The following is a 23,068-nucleotide window of genomic DNA, read 5'->3' on the forward strand; positions in this document are numbered from 1 at the left end:
ACCACTGCACTAGAGCTACTTACTCGAAAACTCGTGCCCACACAAAAGCATTCATATGCGCCATCATGCAATTAGGGATGCCATGGCTCTGCCATTACACTTGTTGCTGCGAAGGCATCACTGCTCATTAGCATATTTGCAGCTTCAATGTTTCCCCCAAGGCAAAAATCGACACAACAGACACATGCACAAATGTCCTGTCTGCCTTTCCCATTTAGTTTTGTGTGTGTGCGCGTACACATGCACATGCACCACTCCTGAAAGACTAAAGTAATAGTTGTAAACACGTTGCACCAATGTTGAGCCTGAACCTTTATTTGATCCATAATGTAAATACCATGACACATGTCTTAAAAACTCAATTGCGTGTGGTACAGATGTGCTAAAGATTATTGGTTATTCATAACCTCTGGTTGTCTAATGCTAGTTTTCTTTCTGGTTTCACTATTATGCTAAGCAAGCAGGCTTCCTTTAATGTGTAGATTAGGCAATAGCAGGAGTGTGTATTAGTGTATCATAGAAAGCAGCACAACCATGAGGCCAGTTAAGCTTGCATTGCTCATTTATATTGTAAAATACATTGAAAAGGAGATTTTATTAACATACAATGCATATGTACAAGGGATGAATGCCGCTAGTCCATCAATGCTGAGAGCCGCTGCACCAGCTGAGCTATAATGTCACCCCTGCAAAATGTAAATGTGTGCTCATTACTAATGGAATGAGGCTCTGAGAGGCATAACAATAGACACAACCTATAAAGCAAAATGTGTGCACATGGATATGATGCATGTACAATCCTTGAACTAAGCAGATACATATCTGCATCACATAAAAGCTCAACACTTAGTTTGGATGCAGCACAAACCACTATGTGAGAAGACTGAAGAGAACCAAGGGTCTATTTTTATTGCAAATATATGAAACCAACAGACAAAATCAAGGAAAGCATAGGAAAAACTTTCTTGTTAATTGAGATATAAAAATAATATGTAAAAAAAATGGAAGTAGCCTAAAGGACAACTTGCTGCAGGTCGGAGCCAAACCCACATCTTAAGCATTAAATGTGTGATGCCCTACCATTGAGCTACCACGTGGGACACCCACACATCTACTTTCTTGGACTTGTGGGTGTTGGGTATGTGGAAGATGTGGGTACAACTCCCATCTGTAGTTGTCTTTTTGGTGACTTCCATTTTCCTTTAGCTCTTTATTTTTACATTTGAATCAAACAAAACAGTCATTTCCCTAACGATTTCCCTGGCTTGAATGTCTGTTGGCTTCATGTGGTCACAATAAATGGTCGGAGTACAAAATAGCATGCAGGCACTCGATTCAGGGAGGCATTGCTTGATGTCACGAGGGCCACACTCGATTCCCATGGCACCACCGGGAAACACTTTCGTATAAAAAGCTCTCCAACACCTTGAAATATATCACTCTCGAGTCATCTTCTACTAGTGCTCCAAAACCAATGACAATGACATTGCTTGATTAGCTATGCACACTCGCATAGCTAATCTGTTAAAACTAAAACATGAAACGGCATTTTACCAGTTAATGTCCACACAGGATGATGTTTCATAAAAAGATTACATAAAGGAAATCTGTTGCTAATGTCTGCAATGGCAACCAAGGTCGTAATCCATCAGGATGAGAGTGATGGGAAGTAAATTTCTCATGGCAGTGTTAGCTCTGAGCACTCTTGCAGCATCTTAGATTAATATTCCTGAGCCTGGGGCTTTATTGTAAGGATTGTTTTCTACCCATTCTATTCTTTTTGGCAGCAAGTGGCCTTTACTAGGGATAATGCAAAAGTGGCGTCTTGCCAGCCAACAATGAAGGGCATGAAGAATGGGAAATTAGAAGAATTGTTACATAATGCACATCACAATTCATTACATAGCAACAATATGTTTGATGTGACGTATTAAGTTGCACTACCATATAATTTTCAAAGCTTCCCATAATCTGTTAATACATCAAAAGCAACCGACTTATGGTGAGGATGACTACAAAACTGCTTTGCAGATTTGCCAACGCAAATCCACTAAGTATTTCTTGTTTGATTAACATACTGAAAACTCTGTGATAAACTCTTCCTAAATGTTAAACTTTGACATTCAGCAAATGAACACCATGATAGAAGCGAACAATAGAATTTGATATGAACAATTAATCCAAAAGAATCTTCTTGGCCAAGCTCATGACCAAACCAAGCAACTGTTCTTGCCATAAATACCATGGTAGCTCAACCATTGCAGCACCAGACCGTATATAGTCAGACAAAATTCTTTGTTATAGGGACCCTGGAACAATTTTGACAATTTTTAACAAATATACCAAGACCTGTCCTAAGGACTCAATAAGCCGTTAGGGTAAGTCTTCCTGATCATCAAGTTATGTAAAGCATGTCATTTATTATAAGTTTTTAAAAATTTGCATAGCTACTGATTGCAGTGGCGCCACTCTCTTGAATTTTCAGCCATCCCATCCCAATTCATGCGTTTGCCCAATTGACGTTACTTGGGCGAGCTATATGATTGGCTACCCAGGTCACGTATCGATAAATTTTTACAACTTTATGGTGAACAAATGTTGTTCATAATAGTCGGAATATTGGTTAATTTGTTTCTGTAGAAAAGAAATATCAGAAAGAGAACACACAACCACAATTTATAACTACACTAGAGAACTTCTGGCACACAGCAAGTGTTGTCCGCTTGTGTTACAACATGCACTGTGTTCACGTGAGCTGCATGGTCAGTGTTAGTCTTGAAGTTTCTTTTCAAGAGCACCACGAATCGCCCTTGCTGTACTGTGTGCTGCAAATCTAGTCAATGGCGACATGTCAAACTTCGACATCATGTCCAAGCAACAAGCGAGTAGAGCGGTTGCAGCGCATTCAGCTGTCGGTATCCGATCAGTGCCAGGATCGACAGGTTTGCTGCAGTCACTCCACGCTAGAGGATTACTACGACAATACTGTGCTCGTGCAGCGATTGGACGCTGCGACAGAACGCTCGCAACGCACTGTTTGGATAGCTTTTGCTGGGGATTGACGGCTAGGTCAAGAAGGCTTTGCAGACTGGCTTCAAGACACCAGAAGCAGACGACACGACATCACATGATGCAGAGCCAGTGAAGGCTGAGCTTAGTTCAGATCAATTGGCAAACGAGTTCAGAAGGAAAAGCATGTCTAGGGAGGAGGGTAACTTATAATCACGTAAGCTACACTTAAATTTTGGTGCGAATGTTTTACTGTAGCTGTAGCCTATGCGCCAACAAAAACTGTCCGAACTGTTTCAGGGATCCTCTAATAGGCATTTTAACAAATATTTTTATGCAAGAAAATTACGTAGATTCTGGCTAGTTTAATTTCTTGGTTAATTCAATCTTGACTGAATGACCCGGCTTGTGCCCATGCATTTCTATAAGTCAAAACTTTTGCTATTTCGATTCTGAAATTGATCCTCATCGGATAATTCGAGCTAGACCAATGGGCATGAATGTGCCTGACCCCAACCTTGAGTGCAGTAGCTGCGGTGTCTGTCTTCGCAGCGCTGGGGGACAGTGTATACGCCAAATAAACATTATTTCCCACTAAATATACGTATTTCTGAGCTACCCCAGAAAATTTTTCAGTTAAAATGGGAGCTCACAATGTGTAATTACTGTATTTAAACATTTAAAACGTGCATTTCTAGTGTGCATTTCTTTTTTTCAAGAATATTGGTGTGAAAATTGATAGTGTAGTGGCATCGGATAAGAAACCATGTTCACAACAGCCTACTGTCAGGGCCAATATAATCACCATTAGTATCAAAAATGATGATGTACCGCTTTCAATCTTTTACAAAATCTCATTCAAAACATATGTTACACATGCTGCGCTAGTGGCAACAAAGTTGCATCAAGTGTTTTCAACATTCCCAAGAATTGCGTACATCACTGGATGAGCTAGTGAAGCGGTTAGTCCAGGTATGGGCCGTCATCCTCTCTGTGATTGTAGAGTTGTTCTAAAATGTTGCACATAAAACATACTAAAGTGGAAACTTGAGCGAGTTAGTATGACATACTTCGGATTCTGAAACAGCGCAACAAGATGGGACACCAGGCTAAGATGCAGCGCTGTGTCCATGTCTTTCTTTGTCTGGTGTCCCGTCTTGTAGTACTGTTTAAGAATAGCGAATATAAAAGATGCACTGGACTGCTTGGATAGCGACGTGTAGTGGTTCATCGACAATGATAAAACATTGTCTGAGTGTGATGACAATGGACATTAGGTGTAAATAAATTTTGATTCTGAGAAGGCAAACCTTGCTGATTTCATAATTTTCTTATTTCTAGAATTGGATGGATGCCACCTTTCCTTGCAAAACAATTGGGTGTGCATTAGATTTCTACTTTGTTTAGTAGCTCTGATGTAATTTTTACATTATTCTTTTACTCTGAGCTAAAAAAAATTGGCAGATGTCACATTCCAAGGCATTTTAAAACTTGGCAAATACTGTCAAATAAGCAGCAGTGTGTTTGGACTTTCTTTTCTGCCTCTTCCTTAGTTACACCCACTGGATGGCATGATCAATTTCACCAGTCCTGTCAAGGTTGAATTACCAAAAGTCGACTGTAAATGGCTAAAAGGAGAGCTGCATTTTACTGCCTGTAAGGTTAAAGTGCTGTGGGCACAAAGCAGTACTTACTCCTGCTTGAGGGCCTTGCGAATTTGCTGTATTTGGTTCGCCGTCAGGTTCCTCGTCTGATATCGGCCAGCAATTCTGTTAGTCTCCTGATCCCTGTTGCTCTGCTCTTGGTATTTCTGCTTGGCTTGAGCCTGCTCCAGTGACTCCTTAAACATTTTGAGCTGTTCTTGGATGGTCTTCAACTCCTCTGTCATTGCTTGCTCGGCTGTAGAGAGCACAGGCACCTGACGCTGCAGCTGATGCAACACATCTTCAACCCTGCATGATTAGGAAACACCTTATGCAGAGGAAATATAATTACACATTTCTTGCAACATTTTGCAATGAATATACAGTACTACACATTAAAAGTGGCAATGTTGCAATGGCAGATAGCACACATCCCCCTTGTATGATGGTTTTTTGTGTCTATTGTAAACCAAAAAGAATGAAGTGCGAAGCTTGGTGTGAGCAGCTGTAGGCAGCTTCACAAGCCTAAAGAATGGGGAAGCAACCAGTGATACGAGAGTTTGGTCATGTCACCTAACCCTTACGAACAAGACTGGAGGATCGTGGCAGCAGGAGAAACCGTAAATGTGCACTTTCCCACAGTATTTTTGTCACACTGGCATTAGTGCGCTGACTGTGTTCATCTCCTAAACGTGCCCTTTCTTCCAGCACTGCTGTTTCCACATCTTATGTCCCTTTGTTTCTTTTAAGGTGGTGGCTTTGTTGAGCTGCAACTGATGGCACCAATAACACATTTCATGTGCCCATTAATCAGTATGGAACAAGCAGCTGTGTCTGGGTGTGTGCAAGTGTTAGACAGTACAGGTTTGTGATCTGCCACTGAGAACATTTACATATTTTATGTTCAAGACATGTAGCCTGAACCTGTAATGTTTCATGTATGTGAGATGTCACGAACATAAACGACATTGGGGCATGCATGCCAATATTCAAAAATCCAAATATTTAAAAAATAGTTGTCGAATACTTCACATTGTCCACTGCAAATGAACAAACCTGAAACTGAAGCAAAAATATGATAACTTTCATCCCATCCCCATTGAACATAACATACTAGAACACGCTTTGCCACTTACGGAAACTGGCATTTTTGGCTAAGCCACGGTCACTTGCAATAAAATATTATTTAGACATGGCACTTGGCAGTGGCTTATGTTTGGTACTAAGTAAAACGCTGTAAACTTGAAGCTGTAATAACTGGAAGAAATTTTGAGATAAGCATGTTTCAACATGAGCAAAATCACGAAACTGAATGCTTTATTTGTCCCGTCACTTAGGGAATAGACTCCAGACAAAAAGCTACAAAAATGTTGCTTAAGAACATCTGGAGTCTGCTGGCTGCACATAGTCCACTTGGAGCCTTTTTAATATGGCGACAGTAATGTTTTCAGCCGATCACTTACACATGACTTGGCGTCAGACACGTTGGTGTTTACAGGTAACAGTCTCACTGACATTGTGCTAAGACAGAGTGCTTGGCGCGGAGTATGCGGAATATCCTGAAAATGTATATAATACTTTTTTTTAAATGAACCGTCGTTATTCAAGTCAGGTCACAATATTTTGTTGCGTTTTTGTCATTTGTCACAATATAGGGTGTCCCATGCAACTTGAGCCAAACTTAAAAAACATGCAAATTCCATGTAGCTGGGCAGAACCAAGGTAATGTTATTTGGCGTCACTTGGAGATACTTGGATAATTTTTTACATTCTGCCTAATTACATAATTAGTCTGAATTAATTAATCAACTTCTCAAATATTATAATTAGATAGAAAGTGTCCATGAGAAAATTATAAGAGCAACATGAAAAGCTCCCTATACAGCTATCGGTTGCTCAATACGTGCTACATAAAAGTGTTTTCTTCAAGTGCACACGCAAAATTGCTGCGCGATTGGTCACTCAAGGCACTTGTGGCTCTACAATTTTCTCACTGATCTAATTATAATATTTGAGATGTTCATTGATTAACCTTTTCAGGGTCAATTATATAAATATACAGAGCCGCGAACAAGTCCAAAATGGTCGATGCCATATACAGTCGAAACCCGCGGTAACGAAATCCCGAGGGAACGAAATTCTCGCCGCAACGAAATATTTTCGGATCCCTGGCGAACAGCCACAGGAGTCAATGCATTTCCTATCTCGCGAAAATGAAACTTCTTTCTATAGCAATCCCTCATCAACGAAATTATCTGTAACGACAGTCCGCAAATAATCTACTTATGTAACACTAGTTGTGTCCGGAAACTGCTCAAATGCGTTGTGCACTTAAATTGCATTACCTACCACCACAGCACACTTGCTTGGCCACCGCCATCATTGTTTACAATAAAAAAAAGCTCGCACCACCTCTCGTGACAGACGACAGCGATGATGATGATGGTGGTCGTTCACCCGTCGCAACGGGTGACTGCGCAGTGTTTTGGGGCCAAAAATGCAATTAGCATTTAAATGATACAAATAAAAAAAGACAAGAACCGTAGGTGATCTCGCAGTGAGCACATTTGATTTAATCCTGTGTGCCATTACAGCTTGCGCTAAATGCGGAGCGAAACGCCTGCGTGCGTGGCAGCCAAATCTACATCTACTACACGTGAAGGCTCCGATAACCTGGATGACGCTTTAGTATCAGTGGGCTTTGTGTACCGCTGCACATGGTCGTGTGCTCAGTGTCGTTGGTGCTAGAGTGCGTCAATTGTGTGTCTCTGTACCAATCGGACCATTTGCTTTGACAGCCTGCTAAGATGCCGCCTCCAGGCAAAAAGAGGAAATTTATGACACTGCAGGATAAGGCTGCAATTATTGCCCAAGCTGAAAAGGGCAGGAAGAAAATGGATAACGCCAAAGAATTTGGAATTGCGTGCAGTTCGATATCGACGATTCTGAAAAACAAGGCCTCCATTCTCAGCACGCTTGGAAATTGTGTGAGTGCGAAAAACAAAACGGTGAGCGCTGCGGCTTTTCCAGACGTTGACAAGGTGGTGTTTGCATGGTTTTGTGAACAGCATGCCAACAATGTGCCGCTGTCTGGCAGAGTTCTACAGCAGAAAGCGCTGGACTTCGCATGCATTCTCGGGCACGCTGATTTTAAGGCTAGCCCTGGCTGGTTGAGCCGTTTCAAAGCCCGCCACGACATAGTGGCCAAAGTCATTTCCGGGGAGGCAGCAGCCGTCAACCCTTTAACAACGTCGTTGTGGCTGCTGACCAACAAAGAAGTATTGGACCAGTACAAGCCCTCGGACTTGGGCTTTACAACACAGATGAGACGGCCTTATTCTACGAGATGCTGCCATCGAAGACCCTGCACTTAAAAGGCCAGAAATGCCGCGGGGAGAAACACAGCAAGCGGCGTGTAACAATTTTGTTGTGCACCAACATGGACGGCACAGATAAACGGCCACTGCTCGTAATCGGAAGAAGTAAGAAGCCCCGCTGCTTCAAGGGAAATCGTCGGCTGCCCGTACAGTACACCGTGAACCTGAAGGCATGGATGACCCGGGCCATATTTGGCAGCTGGCTCGAGGCCTTCGATACGGACATGCGGAAGGCAGGCAGATCGGTCTGCCTTTTTTTTTGACAATTGCAGTGCCCATCATGTCGATGACATGGAACTGGCAAACGTGTGCTTGGTTTTTTCTCCACCGAACTGCACTTCCATGCTGCAGCCGCTTGATCAAGGCGTCATTCGTAGCGTCAAGTGCACCTGCAAGGAGAGGCTGATTCAGCGTCTGCTGCTGAACCTCCAGTTGAAGCGTCCCACCGTAGTGGACATGTTCATGGCGCTTGAGATGATGGCCGCCGCATGGGTTGCGACGTCGCCAGCCGTGATAGCTAATTGTTTTAATCATGCCGGCTTCATTGCCACTCGGCAAGCATCATGCGCTGATCCAGTGGCATCGCAAGAAAATTCGCCTGAAGGTGCACTAATTCACAGTGCTGATGGCGCAGTGCCGCCATCGCTGGCCTACGCATGGGATGAACTTTCTGCCGTGACAGATGGTGTTCCGGATGGCCTCAGCATCAATGAGTTCGTTCGTGTGGATGAAGGTGTTGTCGTCTACGAAGAGATGACTGATGAGGTCATCATAAGTAGCGTTTGCCAAGGTGCCGATGACGCCGATGACCACCAGACACCAAATCAAGAGAGGACTGCAAACCCGTGGGATGTGTTGAATGCCTTCGATGTAATTCGATTATTTTTCGGTGAGCATGATGACGACGTGGCAATGGACCACTTCTTGCAGTGCGAGTCGAGAGCAGTAAAATTGCTGCAAGGCAAGGCTCAGCAAAGTAGGCCGATTCACTTTTGGCAATATTTTTTTTTTTTTTTGCAAGCCAATTCCTTTCCCTGTCTTCTCTGCCTCATTCTTGCGCTAACGAAATTCCCGCAAAAGCGAAATGTTTTGCTTTCCCCGGCGATTTCGTTATTGCAGGTTTCGGCTGTATTTACTGCGCTGTCAGTATGTTTGAAAAGCGCGCAAATTTCCTACCTTTTTCTTTCCTGGCATGTGCTGCCACTATGTGGGAATACAGGGATTTTTTTTTCTCGCACCTCCCTCTCTCGGTTTTCGTTGCATGGTTTGTTTTAGAACTAGTTTGCTCCGGCGCGTCTACATACTACTGCTCGCGCGGGTGGGCGAGCGGCGGTTTTGGTTTCTTGTGCTCGCAAAACTGATGGCTATTTTGTTACTAATCGTTTAAAAGGCGACCGCCTGTTGCCAATTTGTTTAGTGCTCACTGGGGTGCGCACAGGAAGGATGCCGCCGTGCATGCATTTCCTTTTTCTTTTTTGGAGACTCGCGGGAACTAATTGCCTCTGGTTGGCAATAAGATGAAGATTAGCCGAAGTTTGTTAGACATTTTGCTTTTTTGACTGGCACACAACCACACAGTTTTCTTGAATGCACTCACTTAAGCAGTTCGATTATGCTATGGACGTAACTATTAGTGCAAGAGCAGGAACATTTGAGACCTGCGAAATATTCTCGTGTGCGCATTTTCTAAGCCTTGAACTATGTGTATAACGATACATCAAAATTTTAATTCTTATAAGTTTATTTCCTTTTTTAATTGTTGTTATTCATGAATAAACAGTACATATATACCAATGCAAAATATTTTTTTCTGACTTTACGATCACCCCAGAAAAAGTAAGATAAATTTTTTTTGGAATAGGTTCCTCAGAAGAATTGGAACCTGCAATACAAAAAATTGACCCTGGGCAGTCGCATATGGCGAAAAAAATCTACCCTGAAAGAGTTAATTAACACTAGTTATGTGATTAGGCAGAATGCAAGAAATAATCTGAGTATCTCCAAGTGACGGCAAACAACATTACCTTGGTTCTCTCTAGCTATGTGGCGTCAGCACATCTTAAATGCTTGGCTCAAATTAGGTGGGAGATCCAGTACATACTCAGTATATCAAGCGGCACTAAGGCAAAAGTTAGGCCTAGTTGGTTCTGCACCCTAAGAGATTATCTGTGATTTCTGCATTCCATTTGTTTTACACTGTTTAACTTATCACACAAAAGAGACTGCAAGTTAAGAGACGTTTGTTGTCAGATGCCACAGGCCACACACCGAGGACATTACAACTTCAAGTTTTGACAACACAGCTGAAATTATTCACATTTACGAAGGCATAAAGAGATGTGAAGACAGTAAGTGGGAAAACACAAGGACACTTTTCTTTCCAAGAAACTTCAGCAATAAACTATATAAGATAAGCCTACCTTTTCACAAGCTTCTGCTGCGTAGAGTACAGGGCTTCATATCTGGTTCTCAGCGCTTTGTCATGTTGCTGAAGTACTCCCAGTTCTTCAAGCAGAGCACTCAACTTCTCCAGCTGCAGATCCCTTTGATCCTGAGCAGCCTGAACTCTGCCACAAAAGGATCATTTATACCCTGTTGTAAACAGGGGCTGCTTAAGGGGGTTACCAACACCCCATATTTCCTCATGCCCCCTATACCCCTCTAACAAGAAGTGCCCTTCTGCACCCCCAACAAAAATGGATAATTATACTTTGCTTCCCCCCTCCCCATTTCCAAAAGAAACATTTTGGTGCTACCACTGGTTGTAAAAAGTATACCAATGAAAGAATCAAAAAGGAAAATGCAAACACAACTAGTAAGTAAGCACAGACCACCTGTATTTATTTTTCTTCAAGAAACCGTATCGCAATGCCATCTGGTTGCTTAGGGGTCGGACAGGCTGTGCTATCACTTTGCACTGGAAGATCCAGTGGACTGTTTCCACTGAATCTCTGCTGATGGGAATCGAGCCTGAGACCTCAATCTTCCAGCCACATGTGGCATGTATGACTGAGAATGAGTACAAAGAAAACATCAGGGAAGTGCAAGGTCCACACACTCTTTTCCTCTCCTCTCTATGGCCCCTTGAGGAAGTGCTCAGACTTGAGCTAATCTACATGGCGTGTACCTTGGATTGTCTTTCCCCAAATGCTAATCCAAAGAGCAGTTCTCAGTACTCATACATGGCAATACAGTCGACTTCCATTAATTCGAATCTAATGGGACCAATGAAATTGGTCGAATTATCCAATGGACCAAATGAAACGAGAGGCAGAAAAATCATAGAAACACACCGCTGATTCATTTGATAGTACATTTGCCTGATAACATGTCCCGGTATTGTATACGCACCCACTTTTTATGGGTTCAAAGTTGAACACAAGTGTAGAAATTATATTAGAGCTCCTAAACAAAGCACAAACTGAATGCAAGCTTAATCTTCAGCAAGGAACAGCATGCCTCTAATCCTGGCAATAAGAAAAAGATGAAACCAGTAAACTTTACCTTTACAGAAAACGAATTTATTTACTTAATGTCTATCGTCATTACTCTCAGGCAGCACTTTATCATTGCATATGAACAACCACTAGACCCGGAGCAGGATGAGGTCGAGTCTTGGAGCAGGACGAATTTTTCTTCAACTGCGAAGATTTTCTATCGAGGAACCCGTATGGGTTTCCTTTGTAACACTTAGCCACGTTTAGGTGGATGTCTTATTTTCTCTTTATTAATTACTTCTCTCCACCTTGCGAGTCTCCGCAGAACTATTATGTCAAACTCTTGCCTTTGCATCTGAGTTGTTGAGAAATTCGACTTCGCCTGTCATCTGCTAGCTGCCTGATTAGCTCAGATGGCAGAGTGGCTGCCCCGGAAAAGCAGTGGTCCCGAGTTCGAGTCCCAGACCAGGTCGAATTTTTCTTCAACTGCGAAGCTTTTCTTTCAAGGAACCCGTATGGATTTCCTTCATAGCACTTAGCTACGTTTAGGTGGATGTTTCATTTTGGCTTTATTAACCCTTTGAAGGTTTTTGCCGTATATGTACGGCGGTGGTTTTCTGTCCTGTAAGGTCTTTGCCGTACGGGTACAGTTTCGACCCTCCGTTTGAAATTTTGCGCCATAATGATGATGAGTGCTTACTGGAAGGTGCTGCCACCTCTTAGGACTTACAAGAAGCATTTGAAGTTTGCGCTACCTTCTTGCAGAGACAAAAAGAACTGATTTCTAGCTTCAGCACGTCGCGCAGACTGCGGCAACACCCCTTTTGCGGTTTCGGTTTCGCCGCGTGATTGCAACGGAGGCGCGTGAAACGTGATTTTTCTCTTTGTCGGCATTCTCTTGCAGGGGCGGCGGAAGTTGATTTCTATCTTGATTGGCGCTGCTCTTAGCTTGTTTATCACTGCCGCTCACGAGGTATTCTCGCTCTCTGGGGCAACGCGCTTACGCGAGAGGGTGCCTCAGACCTCTGCCCAAGGCAGCCGCACGCAGAGAAAATGTCGTGTGTGCCAACACAACTCGTCACTCCAAGAGGAGAACAGACACGTGTTTTAGGTGTGCATACTGCGATAAAGCACTGTGCATAGACCCGTGTTTCAAGGAGTACCACACTCTGAAATACTATTGAACATCTTGCAGTTCTGAGTGATGCCGACACCAAAATACTGTTCCTATTTTTTTTTTACTATTTATTTCCGACTTTATAGATTCTGTAGATTCAAGAACGGCAATAAAGTAATTTGACCACCCGGGAAAGCTTTTTCAAAATAATTCGACCCTCAGAGGGTTAATTACTTCTCTCCATCTTGCAGGTCTCTGCAGAACTATTACGTCAAGCAGAACGTGTTGTCCTCTGAATGGTCAATAGCATGTTCAATATTCTGCATTTATCCAACAACTCCACAATAATCACAAATGGTATGGTGGCCCACACCTAGACTAACCACTTCACTCGTGCGTCCTGCAATGCATGCAATTCTCCGGAACACTGAAAACACACATAACTTGTTGCCATTGGCTTAACATGTAAAACAACTTATCATTTCAATGCGATTCCATAATAGTACTAAATGTAGTGCACTGTTGTCAAGATATCCGAGAAGTTTTTCTCTTGCCATCTATAGCCACCATCTTGTAATGGCAACGGCAATGATGCTGGCCAGCCTGGTTCTGACGGTAGGCTTTTGATGGAAACCAAAACCGCACAAACGTGATTTTGGTTTCATTTAAAGTTGTACTGCACAGGTAATCTTCGAACAAATTTTCGCACACACATACAAAAAAAGGTGCACATTAGAATCAGGTAAATACTGTAATAATTCATTGTGAGCTACCATTTTTGCTTTAAAATCTTTCTGTTGCAGGCCAGTGATAGGCATTTTCAATGGACAATCATGCGTGTTCAGCGCATTCGCTGCACTGCCAAGACGGGAGTCAGCATTGGAGTCACTAATGGGATCAGGCACGTGTGTGCTGACCAGCCAAGTTTGATTCATCTGGCAAAGGCCAATTTCAAGATAGAAATAACAAAAGTTTGGGCCCACAGAATTGTATAGGCACAGGGCAAGACCTTCAGTCAAAACTGAATTCACTGAAAAATTTAATTAACCAGAGTCCACTGTACTATGTTAGGGTGCACTCACTTGCGGTGAACACTGATGCAGGTTGCCCTATTCTCTCACAACCAGTCTCTTTGGTTAGTGAAAGCATGCAGTACAGCTGTGCCCTTTTAGTGCATTCACCCTTTTGCGCAGGGACCTCTGCCTGCTGTGCCACCAAGGATTGGGTATTTGTGCAGCATTGGTTATCACCAGAGGTTGCATGGAGATAAACCTCTCCTTCAATAGCCTGAGCACTGTTTTTCATGGTACAGCGCTTGGTTTCCTTCGGAGGCCAAGTGCATATGCACAGCGTTTTCCTCGGACTCTTTGTCTGTTGGCTTTATTTGTCTGTGGTTAACACGAATCAGACCCCTCGGTTCCTCTGCTTGTCACTCGTTTGCAGCACTGTGGCACACGACTATTCAAGAGACCACAGCTGGCCCTGCTGCTTACTAAGCTTGAACTCGCGGCAGATGGTACTCTTTGTATTACTGCAGAGTCGCCATAAGGCACACACAGAGCGCGGTGCAAGGCAGATTTGCATTTTGTCCCTAGTGGAATGGAACTGCTAAGGCCAGGACTTATTCTGTGCACAGCAGCAAAATGACATAGCCCCTCTGAGCCATTGCTGAAGGTAAATAGCCAATCAACTGCTCAGCAAGACTTTTCGATCTCAATGTGACATGAAACCTGGATGCAATAAATGAAGTAATGTTAAGTGGGAATTTGCTAAAAGGCATGCACTAAGTCCGCCGCCAAGGTCTGTGATGGTGGCACTGGCTAACACTCCCAGGGTTCTACTAGGACACATAAATACCCAAGAAAGTGAATGGGGAAACGGTGCCATGGTAGCTCAATTGGTAGAGCATCGCACGCGAAATGTGAAGGTTGTGGGTTCTGTTCCCACCTGCAGCAAGTTGTTTTTTCATCTACTTTGATTTCCATAGATTTATAGTTTCTTTATTTTCATTTATTAAGCACAAGTAATTTCCCCTATGTTGTTCTTGGTGTCAGTGTTTCTTGGCTCCTTATGATATGACTAATAAAAAATCGGGCCCCTTGGTTAACTCCCTTTCTTCTAGTTTTTGCACTAAGTAGGGCACGCATAAAGATACATACAGATGTGCTTTATGTGTGTCTTAATCCCAGTCCATGGCTTCTAGTGCATATCCTGCAGAGTACAAATTACCAACTTCACCAATAGGAAACAGCTCTCTCCAAGTACTGTTGCTCTGGTGCAACCTGGAGAAAATCTGACCAAACAGGAGCGCCCCTTAGTGCGTGTGCTCACCTTCGTGCAATGAGTAGCTGGCAAGCCTCAAGCTTCTGCATCCACTGCTCGCGGATGCGCTGCGTGGCAGTCAGTAGGAGCTCGAGGCTCTGCTGAGGTGTGCAATCCTCAGCCGCCTGCGCAAGTGTAGGGAGGCTGTGACCATCCAACAGCTGTTGCACGTGAGCCACCAGACTGCTGCTGGCACCCTGCTTGCTTGTCAGCGGTGTGTTTTGTTGGCTTTGGGACAGCAGGGCTGGCAAGTAACTCTGGTAACCCTGCCTGCAGTTTCCATGAAGCAAAGAAGTGTACTCAGCTTACGCATTTTGGGAAATGTATCAAACCTAGATTTACCCCTAGGTTCTCATACATAAAAGGATGGCACTTGGCAAGTATGAAGGTAAGGAAACATAAGATATTTTATATTGATATTAAATTCTTTTCTTTAATGTTTCTTTATTTTAATGTTGATACATTCCTTTCTAGTGCTAGCGTCTCTTTAGTGTGCCTTTCAAGCATGATGGGTAGCATCAGACATGCTTCAGCAAGGCTCCCGTGATCTATCGCCAAACATTGCCCATCGCTTTCACCAAATGACTAATTGAAGCAAACAACAGTTTTGCAACACTAAAGTAATAAAGCAAAGCACAGCACATTGAGCTACTACTACGCGCCCAGAAAATAGGGCCGTCAGCATAAGCTTGAGACTGGTCCTCTTGATGAAACCATGAGCTCATTTGAAGAAACTGCCGACGCTTGCAAAAAAACAACCTACGGTAGATGCCAGCCATATAAAACACATTGCTTTAGAAAAGGCAAACTCTGAACCCTACAGGCCCGATGGGCAAGCAAAATGAAGTATGTACTGCTCTTTCAGAAATATTGTCTTGAGCTGAGCTAGTAATGCCAACTTACATGAGCGTTATGGTGACCAGCTTCCAGGCAGCCGTAAGAACAATCAGTAGTGGTCCTGGGTGTCCCGGTACCACAGCTACCCCAATAGGAGGTGCAGGCTTGCTGCTGGCCAAGGCACGAGTGCACAACAGGCTCTCTACTATGGATGTTTCAGTGTGCAGCTGTGACACCATCTGCATGGCTGTGTCTGTAGAGTACAAGTGAAAAGGGACTCTCAGGAACAACATCCACATAGCTTGTTGGCCACCTACTCAGGCAAAGCAAAATTACTTGAAGCCCAATTTATGGTGCCTACAATGAGCAAAACGAAAAATGGGGCAAATAAGATTATCTCAGCATCACTGTGAGATACGCAATTGCCAAGCTCAGATGGTCATTCGCGAGTCTTTTACACCTGACCAAATTCTGGCATTTATTGCTTACACTATGCGCTCACTTTTACATGATTCATGTAACCCCCGTCCTGAATGGCTGCTTCAACAACAGAGAAGTAAGGTACACAATTTAAAGGAGCTGCCCACAAGAAGATTCTTAAAACTCAGAAAAAGTTGCAGTAGAAAAAAGCAGTTGAATTAAACAGGCATCCCACTAACCACAAAGTGCAAGCATCACCTGCTTAGGTGCTGATGGAAGGGCTGCTAATCAGAAAAGTATACAAATACCAGCCACTGAGCTTTGCCAAGGTTGCTTCAATAATATACACTAATCATCTATAACCAACTCAGCCAAAGTAAAATTTTATTGCAGTTACTCTTTTAAAAGTGTTTTGCAATGTTTTATAACGAACCTTTGCAAGCTATCTACTAAAATTGGTATCTGTGCATCACGCAATTTAATAGATATGTGATGAAGCAATTTATCCTTTGGCCAAATATGTATGTGTTTAGAGAAAACAATGAGGCGCTTCGCTTTACAGAGTGAGTGATATGTAATGGCAATAGCCAAGGTGAGTCAATGTTTCCTCTGGTGAACGTACTTACACAACACATCACAATGCACACATAATGCTCATTCGCTAACTTTCTCATTAACAAGTGTTTCATGCTTATCATTCAATATATAAGGAATCTGGCTATACACTTTAAAGGGCCCCTCACCAGGTCTGGCCATTTTAAGCTGACAAGTGCAGAGCATACATTGAGCGATAATGATCGTGTCTGCAAAGTATTACATCGCTATGCAACGTGGAAAGACCTGAAATTTCATACCGAACGTCGTTTTTCCTTCTCCTCGCGGCCGCCGCGCTACAAGCCGGACAATGACGTAGTCGTGTCCGCAGTGTGATGCTGCTCGTGGTGACGCGTGACTTCGAGAATTATTCAAGACAACATCAGTCATTTGTGCGATCTATTGCTTTAATTGATGAACTGAAGTTTAGAGTAATAACAAAACACACAAATGGAATGTCTGCGTGTTTTATGTTTCACTTCGCATTGAAGGAAGAGGGATGTACTTCCGCTTCATCTGCTTGTTCCCACGGTCGTGCAGTCACGTGCGTAGGTACTGAAACTATGCCATTTTATACCGCGCTCCAGCACGTGATCATGCTATGTGATCCACTTGTTCTGCCTCAGTATTCATGTAGTGCTGAATTATAGCACTAGCCATGTTTCCTTGAGCATAGTGCGCAAAATTGTTCGCTGCGCGAACAAGACAACAGTTCGCGTACGACGCCGTCAGTGGAAATGCATAGCAACGGGAAAAAGAAAAAAATGAAGGCGGGGCCTGTGACGTATGCGTCACGCGATCCTCAAGGTCTGGTACAGGGGAACGCAGGGAAGGAATTTCGCTTGCGAAGGTAGACGGGACAAGTGGAGAGAGCATCTTGCTTGGCAGTGGAGCCTGCCTGCTGAAATCATGGGTTCGTGGCACTGAAATATTACTTTCTCGATAATGAGCCGATTTGAAAATTTTTTGTGGCAGAATACTCCTTAGAGGACACATAACAACTTCCAGTGTATAACCGAAATCTGCTAAGGGGCCTAGTGAGGGGCCCTTTAACTAATATGTCTCTTCACTGTTGGGCATTGTGTTCCAGTGCTTGCTTCCACGACGCATGCACAACGAGACATGTCTGATTGCTTTGCTGCAAGTTTGTCAAGCTGCCATAAAATGCTCTTACTGCTCAATAACTTCAGTGGAACTCCCATGGTGCAGTGTTTACAGCACCGTCCTCACAATCAAAAAGTTACGAGTTTGAATGCTGCTAAAGACAAGAATTCTTTTCCTTCTCTAATGGCAAAAGCATTAAATTACAATAAAAACAGAATTAATAGGCAAACACAACATCTGCAATAGACATTGCTTCTGGTTGCACCATAACAATGTCAAAAGCAAAGTCTGAATAACATCAGCACTGGTATTTGGCAGCACCCACTTTATAATGGAATGTTTCAACTGAACTGGTCACATTCATTGAAGACAAGTTGCTGCGTGTCCTTGTGATCATACCAGGAAACTTCACAGCTCATTTTTTTTCTCTACACAGTGCATACTCATTACTTCAATTAACTTGCACGAGGAACAATCTATGCATATCACACTAGGCAAACTAAAAGATTCAGAATGACACTACAGTAAGCAATACACTACTAGGATATTTGTATTCCAGCATTTCAAATGCACTTTTTTTATGTACTTGCATTATGTATTCTGCCATCAGATGTACATGTTGTTATTATTCTTTGAAAGCAACATAGTGTGCGACAGTTCTGCTTCTCTGTTGAAAAACTTTTGCCTTAATTAGGTTCTGTTCATAGGACACCTTCTCAAAGAGAGGAAAATAACAAGGTCCAACTAAGAACAACAAACCTCTAGAACATATGGGTAAAAGGCCACCAGAGACTAAGCATATGTAGCTTAATAAATTAATTATACGAGGGTTGATCCAGAAATAAGCTTCCCGTCAATTTTAGAAATAGACAACATTGTTTATTCTCATAAAAATTTGCATCACTGGAAAGATGAAACTTTGCTCTATTTTTCTACATAATGGCCACCTTATTGTACGCATTTTTGTAGACCATGCTCCAATTTCTGTATCCCAATAACGTAGAACTCTGCCGCCAACCCATTGAGGAAGCGTTTCACCTCTTCTTTGACTTCATCGTTGCTCCGGAAGCATTGTCCACTCAAATGTTCCTTTAACTTGGGGAACAAGTGATAATCACTAGGCGCGAGGTCTGGACTGTATGGTGGGCGGGGCATGACAGTCCACCCAAAGTTTGTCAAAAGTTCCTGGGTTTGACAGGAGACGTGAGGTTGGGCATTGTCGTGAAGCAGCGTTACACTGGCTGCCAGTCGTCCTCGCCGGTGCTTTTCGATAGCTCCCCTGAGTTTTCTTAGTGTTGCTGTCATGAGCTAATAAAGGAAGAAAGAAAGAAGACAAAGCAGAAGAAAAGAGACAGAAGATAAGAGCGTACGAATAAAAAGAATACAATATGAAAGCAGAAGAAGCGCAAAAGTGCATGCGCAGCTACGTGGCCAATGGGAGAAGGAACAAGTAGCCGAAGAGGGCGACCCAGCTACGCTCTGGGACGAAGGCGAGGAGAAGGGCCTGGAGGCCGAAGAGGACGGGCGGATCGCGGAGACGGCATCAACGCAGTGGAAGCAGTCGTTCAGCTGCTGCGGCCACGACCCGCAAGCTGAGTGGACCTCCCACCGGAAGCCGCAGCTACAGGCTGACAGTGCTGCTTCCCAGATTCCCTGCGGCTACGAACCGCAGCTTGCGGAGTTGACTGGGCGATTCAGGCGCCTAGGTCACTCCACCCTCCTGACCCTCTGACCAGGCCAACCGTGGAACGAACGTCAGACACAGCGACATCGAGTCTATGATGCATCGGTGGGCCCAACAACGTGTTGTCGGAAGCAGCGACAACGAGGTGACGTGGCCACGTCAATAGACTTTATGTAAATATTTTCAACTTCATAATATGTCGTAGTGCGAGGACTTAAGACAATATTTTCGATTAGCTAGCTTTGTATATAGTTTGTCGTATGTTAGGGTTTTGCCATTGGGTTGGCAATGCGTGCTTTTTGGATATATGTATATTTCTTATGCTCATGCCCCATAAAGGCTTTTCCTAACTCAAAACGTTCCTTGTGTCGTGTTTACCACCTTGAGACCGTGACAGTTGCACAATAACTGTCCGAGTTGACTGTTGTCCCACGTTCCATGAAATCAATCAGCAGTATCCCCTTTCGATCCCAAGAAAACACTGGCCATGACTTTGCCAGCAGAAGCAGTTTGTTTGAACTTCCTTGCGACTGGTGACTGGGTGATGCCACTGTTAGGATTTTTGTTTTGTTTAGCGAGTGAAATGAAACACCCACATTTCGTCTACCGTAACAATGGAGTCCAATAATCCTTTCTTAGCATCTTGACACTTTTGAAGAAACTGGCGAGCACAGTCAAGGCGTTTCTCCTTGTGGTCTGATGTCAACAGCCGTGGTACCCATTGAGCACAACACTTGTGATTCCCCAATTTTTCAGTCAGAGCTCTTTCCACTGTACCGTAACAACTCCCACGAATCTGAGCAACAAGTTCCCGGACGGTGATCCTCCTGTCTTGAAGTACTTTGCGTTGGACCATCTCGATAACCGCCTCCGAAACTGATGGTCTTCCATGGACTCCGTTCTTCATCGTGGACTTCATTCAGACCTGCACTAAACTCCCTACATCAATTTTGGACGTGTTGAACAGACATACACTTGTCGCCATACAACACTGTCAACTGACGATGAATATCTATGGGAGGAGTCCCTTTGGCATGCAAAAAGCGAATTACAGAACGACTCTCGCACTTGGCGGGATCAACAATGGGAACTTCCATATCGGACGGCTACTGAGCCAAGAATTAGCGGCGCAGCGAAGTGCAGCCGCAGGGAATCAAGAGTGGGGGAACAGCCGAGCGCAGCAGTGTTGCTGGATTGCACCTCGCATTTTTCCGTGTGGCTGGAGCCCTTTGGGAACCTTATTTCTGGATCAACCCTCGTACAATACTCACCATCTTCAGCAAATGCTTGCAGATGGTCAACAAAGGGCACAGCCACGGCATGCACACCAGCATTGTGAACACAGATGTATCGTTGATGGTTGGTGGAGTCTGCAAAGAAAGAGATACCAAGTTGTGGCGAACTCTAAACTAGTGAAAGCAAGCAAAAGCCAACACAAAGTGTCAAACACAGCACCATTCATTTAAACAACTAAACTAATTCTGTTGAATGTTTATCACAGAACCTTTTCTCTGAACTAGCATCACAAATAAACTAAATGTAATCATCATAAACAATGAAACAGATAAGAAAGATCATTGTCATCATGAAACTATGCCGTTGCCAGATTTCTTTATTTCTTTACATATACTGCAGCCCAATATAGGGCTATAGCAGGAGTGGGAACAATATACATTACTATGTACATGTATTACACATTAAAAACACACATATACATAAAAAGATGAATGATCAAAGTGTAACGCTTTACGTGTTAGCGAAGTGCTTACCAGTGCTGGCTATAAAATCTTTTAGTGGTAGTGAACAAATGTTACTGGGTAGAGAATTCGAAAGCTCTATTGTACGTGTAAGAATACCGTACTTGAATGTGTTAGTACGGGCATAAATAGGTGTTATGTTCAAGGTGTGGGAGCTACGGGTACAACTTGTGTTAGTAAATATGATATAGTCACCATAAGAAAGACCAGAGGTGGAATTATTAATTGCATATAAAAGTTTTAAGGCTTCAATGTGACAACGTGAAAGTAATGGCTCAATGTTCAAAGATTGTTGAGCCTGTGTTGGTGAGAAACTGCAGCGGTAATTTTGGCAAATGAAACAAATAGATTTTCGACATTACTGAGAGAGCTCATTTCACATTGCTTGTAGGGGAACCAAACGACAGACGCATATTCTAGAACAAGGTGAACTGATCTTTTATATACTATCGTGGGGGGTCTTGGCTAAAGTGCAGCAGAAATAACCTAATTTTTTTAGGTTTTCCCATTTACATATTCAATATGTTTAGACCAAGAAAGATGTTCTGCTCGAATGACACCTAAGTATTTATATTGAGACACTCTTTTAAGTTGGATGCCATCCAGAGAATAAATGAACGAGAGGGGGCTCTGTCTATAGGCAAATGGCATCACAACTGTTTTACTGCAGTTGATGTTCATCTGCCACGTTTTGCACCAAGTGCAGCAAGACATAAGGGATTGGGCAAGACAGTGGTGGTCATCAATGGAGTTAATAGATTCGTACAATACGCAGTCATCTGCATAAAGTCTGATTTCAGTTGAGGTGTTACGAGGTAAATTACTGATGTATATTAGAAATAATAAAGCGTCTAATATGATCCGTGAGGAATGTCTGATGTAACGTCAACAGGAGTCGACTCCACTGAGTTAAAATTTAAAAATTGTGAGCGATAAAGAAGAAAACTGGATATTGAAGAAACAAGACGGGGATGAATGAATATGGTGTTTAATTTTACCAGTAGTTTAGAATGAAGCACAGAGTCAGAAGCTTTGGAGAAAACAATATAGATGGCATCTACTTGATTACCTATGTCTAGGTTAGAAGCGATATCATGAACAAAATCGACTAATTGCATTACAGTACTATAACCACGACAGAAACCATGTTGGGCAGATGTTAGAATGTCATTAGAGTTTAGGGATTCAATTATATGTTTGTGAATAAAAAATGTGCTCTAACATCTTGCATGACTGGGGTGTGAGAGATATTGGCCTGTAGTTAGAGATAAGTTGTTTATCACCTGATTTATACAAAAGCGGGACTTCGGCTGTTTTTCATTTAGTTGATACTTCACCAGAGTCTAAGGATTTCTCGAAGATTACAGTAAGATACTGAGGGGTCCATAGGGAGGACAAGGAAAGAATTCTGGATACTATCTGAACCGGTACACTTTTTAATGTCGAGATTCAAGATGAGGTTCAAAGATTCAGAGCTTATTACAATATTGACTAATTTATTGGTTTGTGCATCACAACTAAACTTTGGAACTACATGGTTATCGAGAGTGTAAAATGATTAGAAGTACAAGTTAAAAGCATTCAAAACTATGGCGGGGTCATAAGTAATAGCATCGTTAATCTTGAAAGAGGTACTGCACGTTGCACTAGGTAAAATTGATGTCCAGAACCTGCGAGGATTTGATTTAAGTAATACAGGGTGTTGCAGTGAAAAATATAAATCTTTAGCATTTTTAGTAAGTGTGCGAAGTTCCTTCTTGGCTTTTT

At 42.9% G+C, this 23,068-nt stretch overlaps 1 protein-coding gene across 1 annotated transcript in view; it reads right to left on the reverse strand.

Annotated features, from left to right (window-relative positions):
- Nucleotides 1-544: 544 nt before the first annotated feature.
- Nucleotides 545-23,068, reverse strand: part of mbo (Nuclear pore complex protein Nup88) — a 32,723-nt gene continuing 10,199 nt past the window's right edge. The window contains exons 7-12 of the mRNA XM_065427438.1: nt 20,816-20,914; nt 15,809-15,995; nt 14,915-15,175; nt 10,450-10,596; nt 4,704-4,961; nt 545-686 (exon numbers count right to left, since the gene is read on the reverse strand). Coding sequence (XP_065283510.1) covers nt 635-686; nt 4,704-4,961; nt 10,450-10,596; nt 14,915-15,175; nt 15,809-15,995; nt 20,816-20,914 — 1,004 coding nt within the window. The 3' untranslated portion in view covers nt 545-634. The remainder of the gene's footprint in view (nt 687-4,703; nt 4,962-10,449; nt 10,597-14,914; nt 15,176-15,808; nt 15,996-20,815; nt 20,915-23,068) is intronic.

This window comes from Dermacentor albipictus, chromosome 2, assembly GCF_038994185.2.
Source record: "Dermacentor albipictus isolate Rhodes 1998 colony chromosome 2, USDA_Dalb.pri_finalv2, whole genome shotgun sequence".
In the NCBI taxonomy this organism is placed as follows: domain Eukaryota; kingdom Metazoa; phylum Arthropoda; class Arachnida; order Ixodida; family Ixodidae; genus Dermacentor; species Dermacentor albipictus.